Here is a 17734-nt window from a genome sequence, read left to right on the forward strand (position 1 = left end):
GACACCAATTCGATCAGAAAGTCCGTTCCCAACAAACAGGTATTTGAATATTTTAATAGCCTTTATGTCTGGACGGTTGCCAAAATTTTATGGAAATGTTTGCCTTGATTTCTAAATTTCCAAAATATTTTTTCGAAAAGATCAGAAAATTTCCCGAACGATTTTTTATTATCATTGAAAAATGGGCCATTAGTTGCTCAAATAATGGCATTAGAAAATAAAGGCTACTAGGGTGAAACTTTAGTGAGATACCTCCCTCCTTAACGGTCCCTTCGATATCGACATAGAGAGGGTCTGTTTATTTTGCTTATGTCACTATTCACTTTATAATCAAACCATCAAAAATGCAAGTGGATTGATATACCGTGGACCCTCTCTGTGTCGATATCGAAGGGACCGTTAAGGGAGGGAGGTATCAGAACATATAACGTAATAATCTAAGTATGCCGTTTGAAGAGACTGAAGAATCAATCGTAACAGTAAGGATTACCGTAAAACGGGGTGACTTTAATAGCCAGGGTGACTTTGATAGGTTTCAGATTTTTCCGCAAAATGAAGAGTACAAATTAAATACGTACGCAACGGTTTGAAATCAAACTGACCGTAGTAGAGGAGTGTTCAAAGTGCCTTAAGAAAAACTTTTGATAAAATTTTGAAAATTTTAAAAAGGTTAGTTAACTATAATAGTAAAGGAAAAGTTGGTGAAAGACATTATTTCATACTTCAGAAAGTGTCATGATTTTCTCAATGAACATGATTTTGAATCGGAAAACGGAATGCATTTTTTGGATTCTTTGGACAATTTTCCACTAAGAGAAGGCAAAATAAGGTTGTAAATAATAAATAATATATGTTTTTGAAACACAATTTAAAAAAAATCTCCAAATTTATAGGCAATGTTAGTAAAACAAATTTAATGTAAAATGTGAAAACTTGTGATTCGTGCTTCGAAATCAGTTTAAAATGCAATATTAATTAAAAAAATGTAATCAAAACCAGTTTTAATGAATTTCAGGATAAATTTCGACAATTTTACAATTTTACCTAAAATTTAAATGTATTTTGTTAAAATGCTTCTAAACTTAAATAACTAAATATAAACAATATTTTTTTTTCTTAAAAACAATATCAGCAACCTTAGTGATGGTACATTTGATTTGAAAATGACATTTGAACACCTTAAATCTGGTTTTTACAAGAAAAATTATAACTATCACAGTCACCCCGGAATTTAAACTAAGAATTTTTAACGTAACTATTTTTCTAAACTCTACTGAAAAAACTTTTTTTCAAAAATAGTGCATGGACTACCCCAGTACATGTTTTAAAAATAATAATCTTGAGAAAAACCTTACCAGTTGGAAAATATTTCAAAAATAAATTGAAATCCTATCAAAGTCACCCCGGTTTACGGTATTGGAAAATCAGAAATCGATAACCGTAGAGTCGACTGTATTGCCAATGACAGTGTTTATCAGAGAGCATTTACAGTGGACTCTCTCGTTGTCGATATAGAAGGCACCGTCGAGAGCGGTAAAAGTGCAATGAATCATTTTTTCGTCACTGAACTTCCACCACCTTTCAAACAGTATCACTTTTCAGCTAAATTATGTTTCTATATTTGATTAACAAGCTAAATCAATTAGAAGTTGCGTCCTTCCACGATCTGATCTCTACCCTCGTAAGCGAACCTGGCCATGTCCCTTTCAAAACACTGTCCGCCGTGAAAATCGCCGGAAAAGTTAACTTTTGGCGAACACACATCATCAGAGCACACTTCTGTCCGTCCGTTCCTACACTAGTTAGCTAATCTCTTTTAATCCCTCGCCGTCAGTCGGGGTTCCGCGAGATGAGGATTGACCCCCCTCCGGTCCGGGAAAGCGGGCGCGCACACGTTGAAAGCCGCCGGTTGAAGATAATTCAATTTTCGGGAAATGTTTTCGCTGTATGTATAATACGTTGTTTCGATTTGTCCGCTTGAATCTGATATCGTGTCGTTGGGAGAGGGACATGATGCAGGGGCACTTTGCCGTCAAAATCAGCATCAGCATCAGAATCCGGTGATGCCAGGGGTTTTCGGGCTGGTCCGGAAATTCGAGATCTTCCAATTCCCATCAGATTTGGGCCAACTTCGCTCTTCGCTCGGTCGTGTTGCCGAAAGTCGTCGTACGTCGGCCCAGCAGAAGCAAGGAGCAGGTTCCTGGGGAAAAACTTTAACGTGCCAAGGAATTATCATCGTTTATGAGCCCATTAGGCCGGCTGCTGGCTGCTGGCAGGCTCCTTCGGGGTCTTTTGGCACTTTGGTATTGGATTTCTCCGCAAGGAGTTCCGTTCGTCGAAGTCGAGCCGAAAGGCGGCAGATAAAAGCTGGTAATCGAATTACTGCTAACCGAAATTTGGGATCCTCTTTCTCTCGGCCGGCGGTGGAAGGAAGCACTCTCCAATCAGCCCACTTTCACCGTTGCAGAGATAGGCAAGGCAAGTTCAAAAGTCATCATTCTCACCGCAAGCGAAATTCATGTTCATCGAATTATTCGTTTAACTCGGATCAATGAAGTAAACCTGTCAGCAGTACACAGTATCCGGGGTCCGGCCGGAGAGGTTGAAAGAGAATGTTGAAGCTCGTCGAATAGCAGCACGATAGTCGAACGTACATTTCCAGTTCAATTAGACGCAGAAATAACGAAATCTAATTACGGCTGCCGATGCCGATGCGTTTCGAGGTACGGTTTGAACACACTGGTACTACAGACAGGAAGAGTCAGATGTTGAGTGAGAGTAGGTATGTTGCTGTCGAAATGTTGCTACTAGTATGGTAGATCGGATGTGGTTACCCTTGAGTGGGTCAACATTCGACTGACTAGGCTGGAAGGTTGCGAGGGAAAATCGATAGAAATTATCATTTTCAGATTGTGAATCGAGCTGTTATTTTGTACTATACACAGCATAGTATATGTTTATTTTGCAGATTAAATTAAAAAAGCTTCACATTTTCAAAAATTATCACAGCTTTCATAGCTTCATATTTTCAACAGCTATCGAGTTGTAGCTTGAAATACACACATCAACTAATTTCATTAATCATGATGAAGGAAAAGGAACCATATTAGTTCTTCAGTTTGTGTTATTTATAGGTAGCAATGAATCCTGAGTTTTTAAGAGAACCCTAGAACAAAACAAATTTTGTTTGATCTTATTAGGCAACATAAAGAATTAAACAACTTTTTATCAACTTATCATTTTTTTAAACTTGATTTGACTGTTCTTTTACATTTTAAAATCTTTACCAAGCAAATACATGTACATGCACCACATTTTCGTAATTGAAATACGCAACTTTTGATACCCAAACATGGATAAAAGTTGATTTTTCCCGTATTCGTCATTTCTTATTTTCCACGCGGCACGTCGAAAACATCTTTTTTAAATCATATCTTGGAATCCTGTTAATGAATCGGATCTGGTACATTTCGCCGAATGTCGTTTCGCCGAAAGGACGTTTCGCCGAAAAACATATTTTTTGTATGATTTATGGTGATTCTTCGCAGCATTGCTATCTTGTCACTCGTTCAAACAAACATGTATGAGAGCGTTCTTTTATTAAGTAACGCAGTTGAGGGAAGGGAAGGGAGGGGGGAGGATCGAAGGCTGTGTTGTGTTACACTTCATAACAAAAAACTATAAAAAAATCGAGGGGGTATAAAAATCCATATCATTCGTATCAAAGAGCGGCAAGATAATAATATAATAAAATTATATCTTTTATATAAAAAAGTAAATAACTGCTTTTGAACTGCTTCTATTTGAAATAATGCAGAAACTTACAGAAATAATTCAAATAATTTGCTTTGAAAATTGAAAAAAATGCATAAACCAACAAAATTAGAAGGTGAATAAAAGAAGAACTGATCATATTTGAGAGAATTCATAAACTCACAGAAATAATATAAATTATTTTCTTTACATAACGAAAAATGCAAAAAAATCACCGAAATAATTTAAAATTAAATGCTGATTTTTTTTTGTTGTTTATTTGATTAATGTAACTTTAACCTTCATAATGTTGTTCGTCACTTGAAGATTAATAGAACCTCTTATGTTTTAACCCTTTAAGGCCTGATGGGTCTCGTGGCGCAGGGGTAGTGGCTTCGGCTGCCGATCCCGATGATGCTATGAGACGCGGGTTCGATTCCCGCCTTATCCACTGAGCTTCTATCGGATGGTGAAGTAAAACGTCGGTCCCGGTTTCTCCTGTCTCGTCAGAGGCGCTGGAGCAGAAATCCCACGTTAGAGGAAGGCCATGCCCCGGGGGGCGTAGTGCCAATAGTTTCGTTTTTTTCGTTTTCGGCCTGATGGGTCATATATGACCCAAAAATCAAAATTTTCTAGCCTATAATTTTCGTATGACTCTTAGGATCATTTTCCATTCATTAACTAAAAAAATATTTTTTTGAAAATTCAAGCCAGCAGAATCAATAAAGATTATTCACTTTAAAAAAAAGAATGCATAAAATCACAGAATTTATTAAAAATAATATGACAAAAATTAAAAGAAATGCTCTTGTTTTAAACAAGAGCATTTCTTCTTATTTTCGTGTTTTAAACAAGAGCATTTCTTTTAATTTTCGTCCCATAATTTTTAATAAATTCTGTGAATTTTGCATTCTTAGTAATTTTTTTAAAGCGAATAATCTTTATTGATTCTGTGGGTTTGCAATTCTATAAAACATAAGAGGTTCTATTAATTTTCAAGTGACGAATGCACAAACTCACAAAAATAAAACAAATATATACTGAAAATTTAAAGAACTGCTCATGTTTGAAAGAATGCAAAAACTAACAGAAATTATACAACTTGTAAGAAAAACAAAGATAGCAAAAAATTTATAATAAAATTATATGATGAAAATTTAAAAGATCTGCTGATGTTTAAAATGCAAAAAACTCACAGAAATGGCACAAATAAGTAGCTTTAAAAATCAAAGAATGCAAAACCTACAAAAAATATTCAAAATTATATGCTGAAAATTTTAAGAATTGCTCATGTTTGAAAGAATGCAAAAACTCACAGAAATTATACAACTTACGCAAAAAAACAAAAAAAAAATGCAAAACAAACAAAAATTCTTGAAAATTTTATGCTGAAAATTTAAAGAACTGCTCATGTTTGAAAGAATGCAAACACTCAACAAATTATACATATTACATGAAAAACAAAGATAGCAAAAAACCAAAGAAATTATTCCAAATTATATGATGAAAATTTAAACAGATCTGCAGATGTTTAAAAGAATGCAAAAACTTAAAAAAATAAAACAAATAAGTGGCTTTGAAAAACCAAAGAATGCAAAAAAAAAAACAAGAATTGGGTACTAAAGCCCTATGCCAATTTTTATGTACAACGGTAAAAAACACGTTTAAAAACCATTTCTGATCATTTTTTTTCATTTTAATGCAAAATTTTTTTTGACAAGACAACATTTTTTCGATGGATCAACTATGGTCCCCTTGGAACGACCTGTCAAGTAGGAGCTTTTCGGTCAAGAAGGACCGCGAGGTAAATTTTTCAAAATTGATTTTAAAATCCATTTTAAGCTCTTTATGGTCGTCGTACAAAGGGTCATTGTACTCAGAAAAATAAGTTTTATCGCTGTGAACAATAATATCAGCAATCTAAGCTTCATTTTAGGACCCAATTACTCAAAATGTGAATTTAAAGTTTAAAGCACTTTTGAAACCTTAAATTTTTGTACAAAAAAAAGTGACAATAAAACTTCAAAAAATATCTGTAGTTTCTTTATATTTCCATTAATAAAGTATGTGTGCATTTTACATTGCTTTGTACGAAATTTTGTTAATTCGGCGAAACGACTTTCAGCGAAATGTCCCGCACCCGGTCCAGACACCATCAAAACGGCATTTGAAGTTTTCAAAAGACCTTTTCAAATGTTACGCTAGAATTTTGAAACTCCAGATTATTTTTACGTAAAAGTCAAACTTATCATCTTTGATTTGCGCCCAAGATAGCTAAAATCAGTTAAAATGGAGCGAGGTATGATGTTTTGGTTTTTGTGAAAATCGACGAAAATTGCCATTTTTCGGACTACCCTAACACGGCGTTGGTCACCATCATGGCCAAACAAAAAATATCGGGTCTTATTACTTCGGCCAGGAAATCCAATTTTGAGCCAAATAGAAGCATTTTTTTTACTTTAATAAGGAACTGCTGAATATATTTGTGATAGCACGTCTTTTGAAACATCATTGATAGAAATAAAAAGCAACTAAGACTATTTTCTTTACAAATTTCAGTACTCAGTTAAACTTCATAAATTTTACATTTATAAAATGTTGTACATATTTTGTATCTTGAGCTATATTATATGTGACTTCCGTGTACAGTTTTTTTTCTAAAATAAAACATTTTTGCATTTATTTTAGGCAAATTTTAAAGAGCCGTGAAATTGTCGTGAAATTTCAATGTTTTGTAATTCGACGTCGTCGTACTATCTTGTCGCACCCGCCATGTCGGCGTTCCGAGAAAAACGCGTTGTAATGTTTGACCTTGAGTAAACAAAGACTAGAGCACGCAACTTAAGCAATAAAAAAGAAACACGTTTTGTTTGGTTGATCATTTTGTGCATTGTCCCGAAGTTTGGTTGAAGTTGGTTGCTAGAGTCCCGAGTTATAATTACGAATGTTTACGGTAGTCTAACTTGTCCGTGCGTCAAACGCGTTCTGACCTGAAATCTCTTTGTCCAGTAGTCACACTCACATCAGTTTTCAAGGAGTGACAATATAGCACGACAAGATTAAAACTACTTTCATATGTAAAGTGACAAAAATGTACGGAGTTTTTTTGAGGATTGAAATCGAATTTTGGAGATCTGTGAAGGTCAAAAGGTGAGGCATTGTGAGCTGCACAAAACGCACGTATGACAAATTAGCACGATGTCGACGAATTGGCAAATTTCAATATTTTTGCCGTGGAAAATAACCTGCCCTTTTAATGAATCACATGAATTATAAACTTTTTGTTTGATAATTTAGTTCGGAATTGCGTATTTGTCATTTAAAAAACACATATGAACAGTTACAATTCAAAGCATTGATTTTAACTAATTCTTCCTACTTTATTCTACTCCCCAGACACTAGCTACTCGTACCACCCCGCGATCCACGACGAAAGCTTCGTGCGACGGAAACAGCGAAGAAACAGAACCACCTTCACCCTGCAGCAGGTAAAACCTCCTTTTTCCTCACACAAAAAAAAATCAGCGAAATGCTTGAAACCGAAATCCGATTTTCTTACCCTTTATTTCCTTCATTTTCACCAACAGCTGGAGGAGCTGGAAACGGCCTTCGCCCAAACCCACTACCCGGACGTGTTCACCCGCGAAGATCTGGCCATGAAAATCAACCTCACCGAGGCCCGCGTCCAGGTAAGAGTCGAGTCAGCGCCAAAATTGAATCAACCTGTGCTGGAAGCACCTGGGAAGAAGAAACAGTCAAAACTAGTCACTAAGTCCCGAAGGAGGAAGAACAGCTGGGGGGAAAAAAACACACTTCCACCATGTAACGTTATGTCCAGAACCAGGGGGATGCTAACCGGCGGCCATCTTGGAGGCAGAGATTGATTTGACAACGCACACTGTGTTAACACACACACGCGCACATACGCAGACACGTTGCGCTCGAAAACAAAAACAAATCTTCCTTGCTTTTTCGACTCGTTGTTTAGATTGATTGTTCGGTCGTTTTTAGCTACAATGAAGTGCATCGTACCGTTCTGTACCACGGATTTTCACCAAATTCCCGTAGGAATCACGCAACATTGGTTCCCTGTTGACGAAATTCGCCAAGCTCAGTGGTTTGAAGCTATCCTCGCGGCCGAAAACTATCATCCAAACGTCCTATCAGCGGTCAACTTTAAGCGTGATCGAATTTGTTCGAAGCTAACTAACTAAGTTCGAATAACTAACTTTAAACAACTTTTCTTCCAGGAGTTGACAAATCACAAACACAACGCTGATATCGAAGAGTTGTACGAAGAAATGGTGTCGCAGTCGACTTTACTAGCTTCGACTTTCGATGATTTATCCGATCATCAGAGTTGCCGGGACCATGCAGTGCTCGTTGTCGTTACCGAATATTTGCACACACGGATCGGCAGCTACGTCCCTGCAATGATCAAATTCAAGCCCAGCAACCGACCCCAACTGACCAAGCTGATCATCTTCGAAGGACTTTAAGTTCTGTTTTATTTTCGTTGTAACTTTGTTATTAAACACCCAGCTATTAAATGCTTAGTTTTCTTATTTTACTGTCATTAATTAACTTAAAAAACGTTGCTTTTCAAGCAACTCCGAATCATGCCGGATGAGATTTTATTAGTTATGCACTTTGGCCGATGCTTGTCGATGCCGATGGTTTGCTGTCGCTGGCGGCGCTTCTCAAAGTTCCCGGTTCGATCCAGGTCGTCTTCGTCCGAAGTGGACGTTTCTTGTACCATCGACGTGGTTAACGCACATTGCCCTAGTGTGTGACTTTGGCCAGCTCAATCCGGCGCACGTGAGATCCCGGTGAAAGTTCCTCCTGTTTGTTGTCCACTTCGTGAGCTTTCCGTTCTTAGTAACTGCGTAGCAACTTTTCCAGGTCGTCTTCAATTTGCAGCTCTAGAAAAAAACGAACATTCCGAATAAGACACCAGGAAATAAATGCACCATTTCTATGGTTGCAATAATCAAACACAACGTACATTTTCCATCGCAGCTTACTTCGCCGCCGGTTTTTTTGTGAGACATTGAAAAGTTCAAAGAAAAATCAGTTCAAACTGTTAAAACCAGGGGGATGCTAACCGGCGGCCATCTTGGAGGCAGAGATTGATTTGACAACGCACACTGTGTTAACACACACACGCGCACATACGCAGACACGTTGCGCTCGAAAACAAAAACAAATCTTCCTTGCTTTTTCGACTCGTTGTTTAGATTGATTGTTCGGTCGTTTTTAGCTACAATGAAGTGCATCGTACCGTTCTGTACCACGGATTTTCACCAAATTCCCGTAGGAATCACGCAACATTGGTTCCCTGTTGACGAAATTCGCCAAGCTCAGTGGTTTGAAGCTATCCTCGCGGCCGAAAACTATCATCCAAACGTCCTATCAGCGGTCAACTTTAAGCGTGATCGAATTTGTTCGAAGCTAACTAACTAAGTTCGAATAACTAACTTTAAACAACTTTTCTTCCAGGAGTTGACAAATCACAAACACAACGCTGATATCGAAGAGTTGTACGAAGAAATGGTGTCGCAGTCGACTTTACTAGCTTCGACTTTCGATGATTTATCCGATCATCAGAGTTGCCGGGACCATGCAGTGCTCGTTGTCGTTACCGAATATTTGCACACACGGATCGGCAGCTACGTCCCTGCAATGATCAAATTCAAGCCCAGCAACCGACCCCAACTGACCAAGCTGATCATCTTCGAAGGACTTTAAGTTCTGTTTTATTTTCGTTATAACTTTGTTATTAAACACCCAGCTATTAAATGCTTAGTTTTCTTATTTTACTGTCATTAATTAACTTAAAAAACGTTGCTTTTCAAGCAACTCCGAATCATGCCGGATGAGATTTTATTAGTTATGCACTTTGGCCGATGCTTGTCGATGCCGATGGTTTGCTGTCGCTGGCGGCGCTTCTCAAAGTTCCCGGTTCGATCCAGGTCGTCTTCGTCCGAAGTGGACGTTTCTTGTACCATCGACGTGGTTAACGCACATTGCCCTAGTGTGTGACTTTGGCCAGCTCAATCCGGCGCACGTGAGATCCCGGTGAAAGTTCCTCCTGTTTGTTGTCCACTTCGTGAGCTTTCCGTTCTTAGTAACTGCGTAGCAACTTTTCCGGGTCGTCTTCAATTTGCAGCTCTAGAAAAAAAAACGAACATTCCGAATAAGACACCAGGAAATAAATGCACCATTTCTATGGTTGCAATAATCAAACACAACGTACATTTTCCATCGCAGCTTACTTCGCCGCCGGTTTTTTTGTGAGACATTGAAAAGTTCAAAGAAAAATCAGTTCAAACTGTTAAAACACTATTTCATTAGCAGAAATAATCACACTTAACCTTCCTCGAGCGAAATCAAATCACGTTTGTTTTGGTTCCCAAATTGGCTTTGTGTTGGTGTCGTTAATGACAGGTCTTTTGTTTCGGTGCCGAAGTTGACGGCTGTGGAGCCGAAATTGATAATTGATGATGGCTGCGCTGCAATTGCCTGTGTTGAGATACAGATGTCGCCCCCCTGGTCCAGAACACATGTCCGGAACACCGGAGGGGAACCAAATTTAATAACGTCCAAATCCTCTAATCCGATAATGTGACGATGACAAGGTTATGCAAGTTTGAACGCTATCGAGGTTAGATTAGGGTCGGACGGCCATCGTCGTCCACCGTGGCGAATCAATTCAGTGGCCTCGACGGTGGAAAACTCTTGAAAGGGGCCGTGGGAGGAACTCCACCAACTTGGACGTCCACCGGCGGCCAACTTTTTCATTCGAGTTTCGCCTTTTCTGCGCCGTGGACGTCACCAACTTTGTCGTTAGCTCGTGTCGTCCCGATGGCCTGAAGCGAAAGCAACGGCAAATGGACCCCCGTCCCCGTCCACGATTGGGTGGGGAAAATTGGAAAAAGTTGGCGAATTTGTGCGGTGAAAGGTTGGATGTGTGTGTGTGTGTGACGACACGGCACATCTTTTCCACTTATCGAGTTTTGGCTCTTAATAGGTCAACTCGATTTGAACCTTATGGGTTAGTTTGGTTGAAAATTGAATTTAGACGAAACGAGCCCGTTGTTTTATATAGGGGTTGCCTTTTGTTGAATAAAAAAAACTAGATTTTCTTTTTATTTTTTTGCATTTCAAACATGAATAAAAAAGCAATAAAAAATCAATAATTGTAACATGTTTTTTTTTTGTTAAACAAAATTAGATCACAAAATTGCTCTCTTGTTTGTTTACTTTAGAACACATTTTTCATAGGCCTTATTACATCTAATCTGATAAGTCCAGAAAAAGTATTGAATTTCAAAAAACAATCTGCCTGAAAATCGTTACAAACCCCACGTAACCCATCCAGGCAAACGTCTAATTCAATTTTAAAACACTGCCCTACATCAAACCCTTGTTCCATTTTATTTCCCTTGTCCCGGGGCCTATCTAATCGTAATAACGCTTTTCCCCGACTGAGCCCGGCAAGTGTGCCAAAGTCGGGTGCAATCGCAATTTGTAACTTGACACCACCGTAAATGGAATTGTCCGGGGAATTGTTCCGCACCGTTGTCGTCCTCTGACTCAGTACACGTGTTACTTCAACAGAGTTGAAAAAAGTGGCTGCTGCTGGGGCGCTATTAATATTTCAAATGCCAATCAAGAACAAGGAGTTTCACCACCAAAAAATAAAAGTGGAGAAGTAACCGTGAGCTCCCACGAAAGTTGAAGGTGGAAGAATATAGCATTTCATAATTTTCTCCCGAGAGGGGCTCATGTTTTATGGATTTTTGACTGCGCGCTGAATTTTGATGTATTTCTTGAGCAGTGCTCCCAACATTTGCAGCGGCAGCGGCGGGGAAGTCGGTTTGAAAAATTTAACACAATTTTCAGCGTAAATAATCATAATTTCATAAATGGAACGAGACCAGCAAGTGGGAAGAAAACGTTACGAAAAATACATCCACCAGCAACGAGATTAAGGAATTACCATTTTCCGAGTGTTCCATCCGACTTCTTGGATGGGGAAGACACGCGGGCAGTCGCACACGTGGTGAAGGTTTTTCGTGTGTAGAGAGCTGGAGCATAATTCGTGAATTATTTCACGTTTGCTGGCTCAAGGACGTCGTCATCGGATGGGATGTCGGAGTTGGTTTTCCCTGGAGAGGTTTATTTTGGTACGTTCTTACCGTTGAGCAGTAATTCCGGTGCAATGTTACGAAAAGCTGTTTTAATGAGATAATTCAACACCTTGACCTAAAAACAGACACTCAAGTAAACTGGCATCTCATGGAATTTTGTTTAGAGCAGTTTCATAACAGGTTGCTTATGATCAATTCAAGCGTCTAATTTCCCGGCGATCCAGCATGATAGAGCAGCGACTTTAGTGGTCAAGTTGAATATAGGGGAGAGTGGGGAGACTTGATCCCCTTTTTTGTATCGCACATAACTCTGTCAATTTCTCACAAAACTATGATCTTTTTGCATGAATTGAAAGCTTAAACATTCAACTATGTTTGGCTGATAAGGGTATTTCATCAGATAAACTGTTCGAATAATGCCAAGCTTTTTTAAAAAATATTTTAAACCGGCATTTTCAAAATGTTGGGGGTAATTTGATCCCCCTTTCAACATTTTGAAGAAATCTTAAGCAAAATGTTTCTTATTCATCCAAACTTTTAATTTTCTATAAGATACAGCAATTTCACATTAAACCTGTACGTTTGTGTTCAAAATATAACAAGTTTAGCATGTGAAATATTTAAAAACTTAAAATTTTCTTTTTTAGACCAAAATTGAGCATGTTTACAAAAGCTGGTAATTTTTGTTTACAAAACTTTTGAAAAATGGTTCAAACTGCAGTTAGTTATGTACAACTATACTAAAGGAAACTATGTGCGAAAACCCAGCCAAATTATTTAATCTTGAGGCTGATTCCAGTGACTGTAAAAATGCAGGGATCAAGTCTCCCTTAACGCACTTTTTTAAACAATTGATTGTAAAAATAGTATGACGATAAATTTAACGTCAAATGCGTAAGGGTTTTGGAGTTGATATGTTTATCAAACAATTCATGTATAAAAAATATTTTTTTGAATAATTTTTGAGTGTTTTCTATACTTATCAAAACAAAGAAAAAAGATCTCTTAGAAGTTTTTTGCAGCACTTCTTAGAAAAATTTGTGTAATTCAATCCAAACATTTTTTAATTTTTTTCTTTGTTTTCTACAATGAGTTTTAGTCAATTTCGCACAACTTTCTAGAACAAAGCTAATTGTTTTACCCACATGCTGACGAGATACAGGCTTGGGATCAAGTCTCCCCGGGGATCAAGTCTCCCCACTCTCCCCTAAGGATCAGCGATGGAATAATCATCATCAAAAGAAAATCTTCGGACGTTCATCAAGAGAAAAAAAAAAATCCGAAGAGAGCAAGGCTCTCCTCTCTCGCGCACGAAAGACCGGTAAAAAGAATCTAAAAAAATCATCATCTCGATTTTTCTGCGGAACATCTTTTTCACTACTACTTTTGCAAGTGTAACGTCACACGTCGAAAAATTACCTGTCACATTTTGTGCAATAAATATTTTGAAGTGGTGCTGCCAAGGAAATTCACAAAAAAATTATCAGCAGATTGAATTTCTTGGAGAATTTCGGGAGCGATTATCGTTTGCGTGATTTGCCTACTCTCTCTTTCGCGGGTGAAGAAAGTTCGCAAGCGAAAATGATTCTTTTGCGATTATTTCATCCCTGATAAGGATCAATTAATGGCTTAACTGTTAGTAAAAATAATAAACTATGAATAAAATTATTGGTGCTTCGATACACAATAACCCAAAACTCCGGTTGTGGAGCAGGGGGTAATTTTTCTGTGACCAGTTCCAGTGTTTTCCATGACTAATAACTTTTCAAGAACAGTTCACTTGGAAAACATTTTTATTGAAATATGTTTGCATTTTTTGGGCACCGTTCATATTTTGAAGTATTATTTGATTGACTTTTTTATGGTTTAATTTAGGGTTCGGTTTATGTTTTCAGCTTTATAAATGACTTCGGTTAACCGTGTTTTTATAGCACTTTTTTTCTAATAATCGATAAATCGACATAAGATTGTGTAATGATGGCTTCTATTTGTATTTAACCTTCCATGTTAGTAACAGTACTCACTGAATTGAATAAATTCTTCTCACACAATCCTTTTTAAAATATTAATGGTATCATTTCAACGTTCATCCAATTTAGTCAGGCTTAGCTAAAACTTAAAATATCTTGACTACAAAAGGGTTTAGATAACTGTTTAAACTACATAACAAAAATTATTCTTTGAAAAGCTCACGATATATGAGCATATTATATTTATTCGGTAATATCGTAATTTCTGTTGCTCGACAAATAAGCAAAATTTTCCAAAAAAAAACCTTAACATGAATTTTTTGAGTTGGTTGATTCAATAAGCAAAAAAATTAAAAAAAAAACTGAATTTCAAATTTCATGCCGAATTTTCATAATACCTAAGCGAACAGTATTCCAAAATGCTTAATACATAATAACAATTATGGTACTACCGGTAATTTGTAAAATTTCAATCAATTTATGGAAATATTATTTTCTAAAGTGTGGTCCAGAAAATCCAAAGGTGCAATAACTGTAAGAGTACCCTATTTGATCAAAAACACAAAATAAACGTTATACAATACATTTTTAATAGTTAACAATGGGACTATCCATAAACCACGTGGGGGGGGGAGGGGGTTCGGCGATTGTCCACGCTCCATACAAACCATTTTCCAAATCAAAAATGAAACCATCCACATTAACGACCCCCGGATCGTGGCCGAATGGTTACGCTGTCCGCTTTGTAAGCGGATGATTCTGGGTTCGATTCCCATCTGCTGCAACCTTCCATCGGATGAGGAAGTAAAACGTCGGTCTCGGCCTTGGTTGTTGTTAGGCCGTTAAGTCATTCCAGGTGTAGGAGTCATCTCCATGCCATAAGGCTGGTACAAATATTTTTTAAAGTTTTTGTCACCCCCTTCAAAATTGGCCCAAAATCAGGGGCAAAAACATATTTTACAATAAACTTCAAAATTTCAATGAAAATTCAAGGGCAACTAGCTTGTTATTTAATTTTTTATTTTGCCCCCCCACAGCCAGGGCCGAGGGACAAAAACTTTTTAAACATTTGCATCGGCCTAAGTACAAACAACACACCAAACCAAGCCTACTCCGGTGGAATCGCTGGCGGCGGTTGGACTCGTAATCCAAAGGTCGTCAGTTCAAACACTAGGGTGGAAGGTTCCTTGGAGTATAAAGAGGTTTGGGTGCTCTCCCCATTGAAGCCTTCGGACTCTAGGTTCGAGCAGCAACTTGCAACAGAGACCACAAAAGACCCGGGGGTCGTTAATGTGGATGGTTTGATTTTTTTTGGGTCTTTTGTGGTCTCTATTGCAAGTTTCTGCTCGAACCAAGGAGGCCGAAGGCTTTTGAATGGGGAGAGCACCCAAACCTCTTTATACTCCAAGGAACCTTCCACCCCAGTGTTTGAACTGACGACCTTTGGATTACGAGTCCAACCGCCGCCAGCGATTCCACCGGAGTAGGCTTGGTTTGGTGTGTTGTTTGTACTTATGGCATGGAGACGACTCCTACACCTGGAATAACTTAACGGCCTAACAACAACCAAGGCCGGGACCGACGTTTTACTTCCTCATCCGATAGAAGGAGTAAATTTAAGTTAAATTGCATTGCTTGGGTTAGTTGTCACGCACCTTTCAATAACAATGCAGTTTTTATATCAATCAACAAAAAAATATCCTTCACATGCTCTCAATTTAAAAACATTTAAAATTTCACTTTACAAAAGTATAGTTCGAAAAACACCAAAGTACGTTAAATCAACTTAAAGATCCAAATAATTCATACACCAAATCAAGTTCCAAAATAACGAACCAAATTGAATTTTCGGATCTCTCATTGGTTTCCTTTCGAGAAACGCAGACAAATCACCTTAAGCCACCACCACAAGGATAACAACACTCAAACCCACTCACACCCACCCAAATTTGCTGATTGAGTTCTAAATGTTATATACACACATATCACCAACAGTTTCTTTTTCTCCATTTCTGCTAACCACCTCCTTCCACCCTCAACCCCCAATCAGACAAGGGGGTTGATTCCCACAAATACCATCAAACCAGTTACGTTTCGTTCGGCGAAAACCCATTGTGACGGAGAAGCACCATTTTGTTTGAGTGCACATGCGCCTTGCAAGAAAATGGTCCAATTACACCCACACCCACCCCCTTTCTTCCCTTACATGCTGCCAGACAGACAGACACCACTTGCCTTAGGGGGTGGAATGAAGAATAAAAGAGAACGATATAAAAGAGAAACAATTCTTTGTGCTTTAAATGGTAGTGGGTGGAAGTTTTCTATATGTGTGTGTGTGTGATGTTACGATGGTGTAACAAGCGTTTTGGGGAAGCACGATTTGATAAATTGATTTGAAAATAAAGAAAACCGCAAATAACTTTTTTTTTCTAAATTTACAAGTGATAATATAAAATAGAAAAAAAATCAATTTTATTATAGGGGTAATTCTCTACCAACTCACACGAAACCGGGAAAAGTTGCCCCGACCCCTCTTCGATTTGCGTGAAACTTTGTACTAACTTTTGTCCCTGATCAAGAATCCGAGGTCCGTTTTTTGATATCTCGTGACGGAGGGGCGGTACGACCCCTTCCATTTTTGAACATGCGAAAAAAGAGGTGTTTTTCAATAATTTGCAGCCTGAAACGGTGATGAGATAGAAATTTGGTGTCAAAGGGACTTTTATGTAAAATTGTACGCCCGATTTGATGGCGTACTCAGAATTCTGAAAAAACGTATTTTTCATCGAAAAAAACACTAAAAAAGTTTTAAAAATTCTCCCATTTTCCGTTACTCGACTGTGAAAAATTTTGGAACATGTCATTTTATGGGAAATTTAATGTTCTTTTCAAATCTAGAAGGGTCATTTATGCATTTTGAACAAATTTTTTCATTTTAAAATTTCGTGTTTTTTCTAACTTTGCAGGGTTATTTTTTAGAGTGTAACAATGTTCTACAAAGTTGTAGATTAGACATTTACAAAAAATTTGATATGTAGACATAAGGGGTTTGCTTATAAACATCACGAGTAATCGCGATTTTACACAACATAGTTTTGAAAAAGTTACTTTTTGCGTTTCTTTTTGTTTTGTCGTCCGTGTCTGTCGCGGGTGACCATGAACGGCCATGATCGATGACGACCAACTTTTTCAAAACTTTTTTTCGCCCCTCCGTCACGAGATATCAAAAAACGGACCTCGGATTCGTGATCAGGGACAAAAGTTACCCCTTAGGACAAAGTTTCACGCAAATCAAAGAGGGGTCGGGGCAACTGCTGTGTGAGTTGGCGGAGAATTACCCATAGATAAATAATATTGGGGTTTTTTATCTTAATTTTAGATAGTTACAATGATTTAATTTCAATTTAATACCATTAATGCAGTTTTTAACTTTACAGTATTTTTTGCCTTATTTTTTAATGGTTTACTGTTAAACGAGGAAAGATATCTCTAAAACTTAATAAAATCATGAAAAAAATAGATTCTTTACAAAATATTTTGTACAATTATAACATTGTAGTTCCAAAAACAAGTCATAAAATCAATCAGACTATTCTGAATGTTATTAAAAAAAATAAAAATTTACAATCTGAGACAAACAGCTTATTTTACTGTCGAGTACATATCCCTTCAGAATAAGTGATCACATCATTGATTAAATATTTTATCAATTTTTACAGGTATGGTTTCAAAACCGCCGTGCCAAATGGCGCAAGGCCGAACGGCTAAAGGAGGAGCAGCGAAAACGTGGAGACGGGTCTGATCCTCAGTTAATGAATGATAAGGTAAATTGACCTGCTATACCAAATTATTTCAAAG

General features: G+C 37.7%; 1 protein-coding gene across 1 annotated transcript in view; it reads left to right on the top strand.

Moving 5' to 3' along the window:
- Nucleotides 1-17734, top strand: part of LOC6037085 (diencephalon/mesencephalon homeobox protein 1) — a 46976-nt gene that overhangs the window by 22012 nt on the left and 7230 nt on the right. The window contains exons 3-5 of the mRNA XM_038255913.1: nucleotides 7150-7241; nucleotides 7341-7442; nucleotides 17596-17700. Coding sequence (XP_038111841.1) covers nucleotides 7150-7241; nucleotides 7341-7442; nucleotides 17596-17700 — 299 coding nt within the window. The remainder of the gene's footprint in view (nucleotides 1-7149; nucleotides 7242-7340; nucleotides 7443-17595; nucleotides 17701-17734) is intronic.

The sequence above is a fragment of the Culex quinquefasciatus genome, chromosome 2 (assembly GCF_015732765.1).
Source record: "Culex quinquefasciatus strain JHB chromosome 2, VPISU_Cqui_1.0_pri_paternal, whole genome shotgun sequence".
In the NCBI taxonomy this organism is placed as follows: domain Eukaryota; kingdom Metazoa; phylum Arthropoda; class Insecta; order Diptera; family Culicidae; genus Culex; species Culex quinquefasciatus.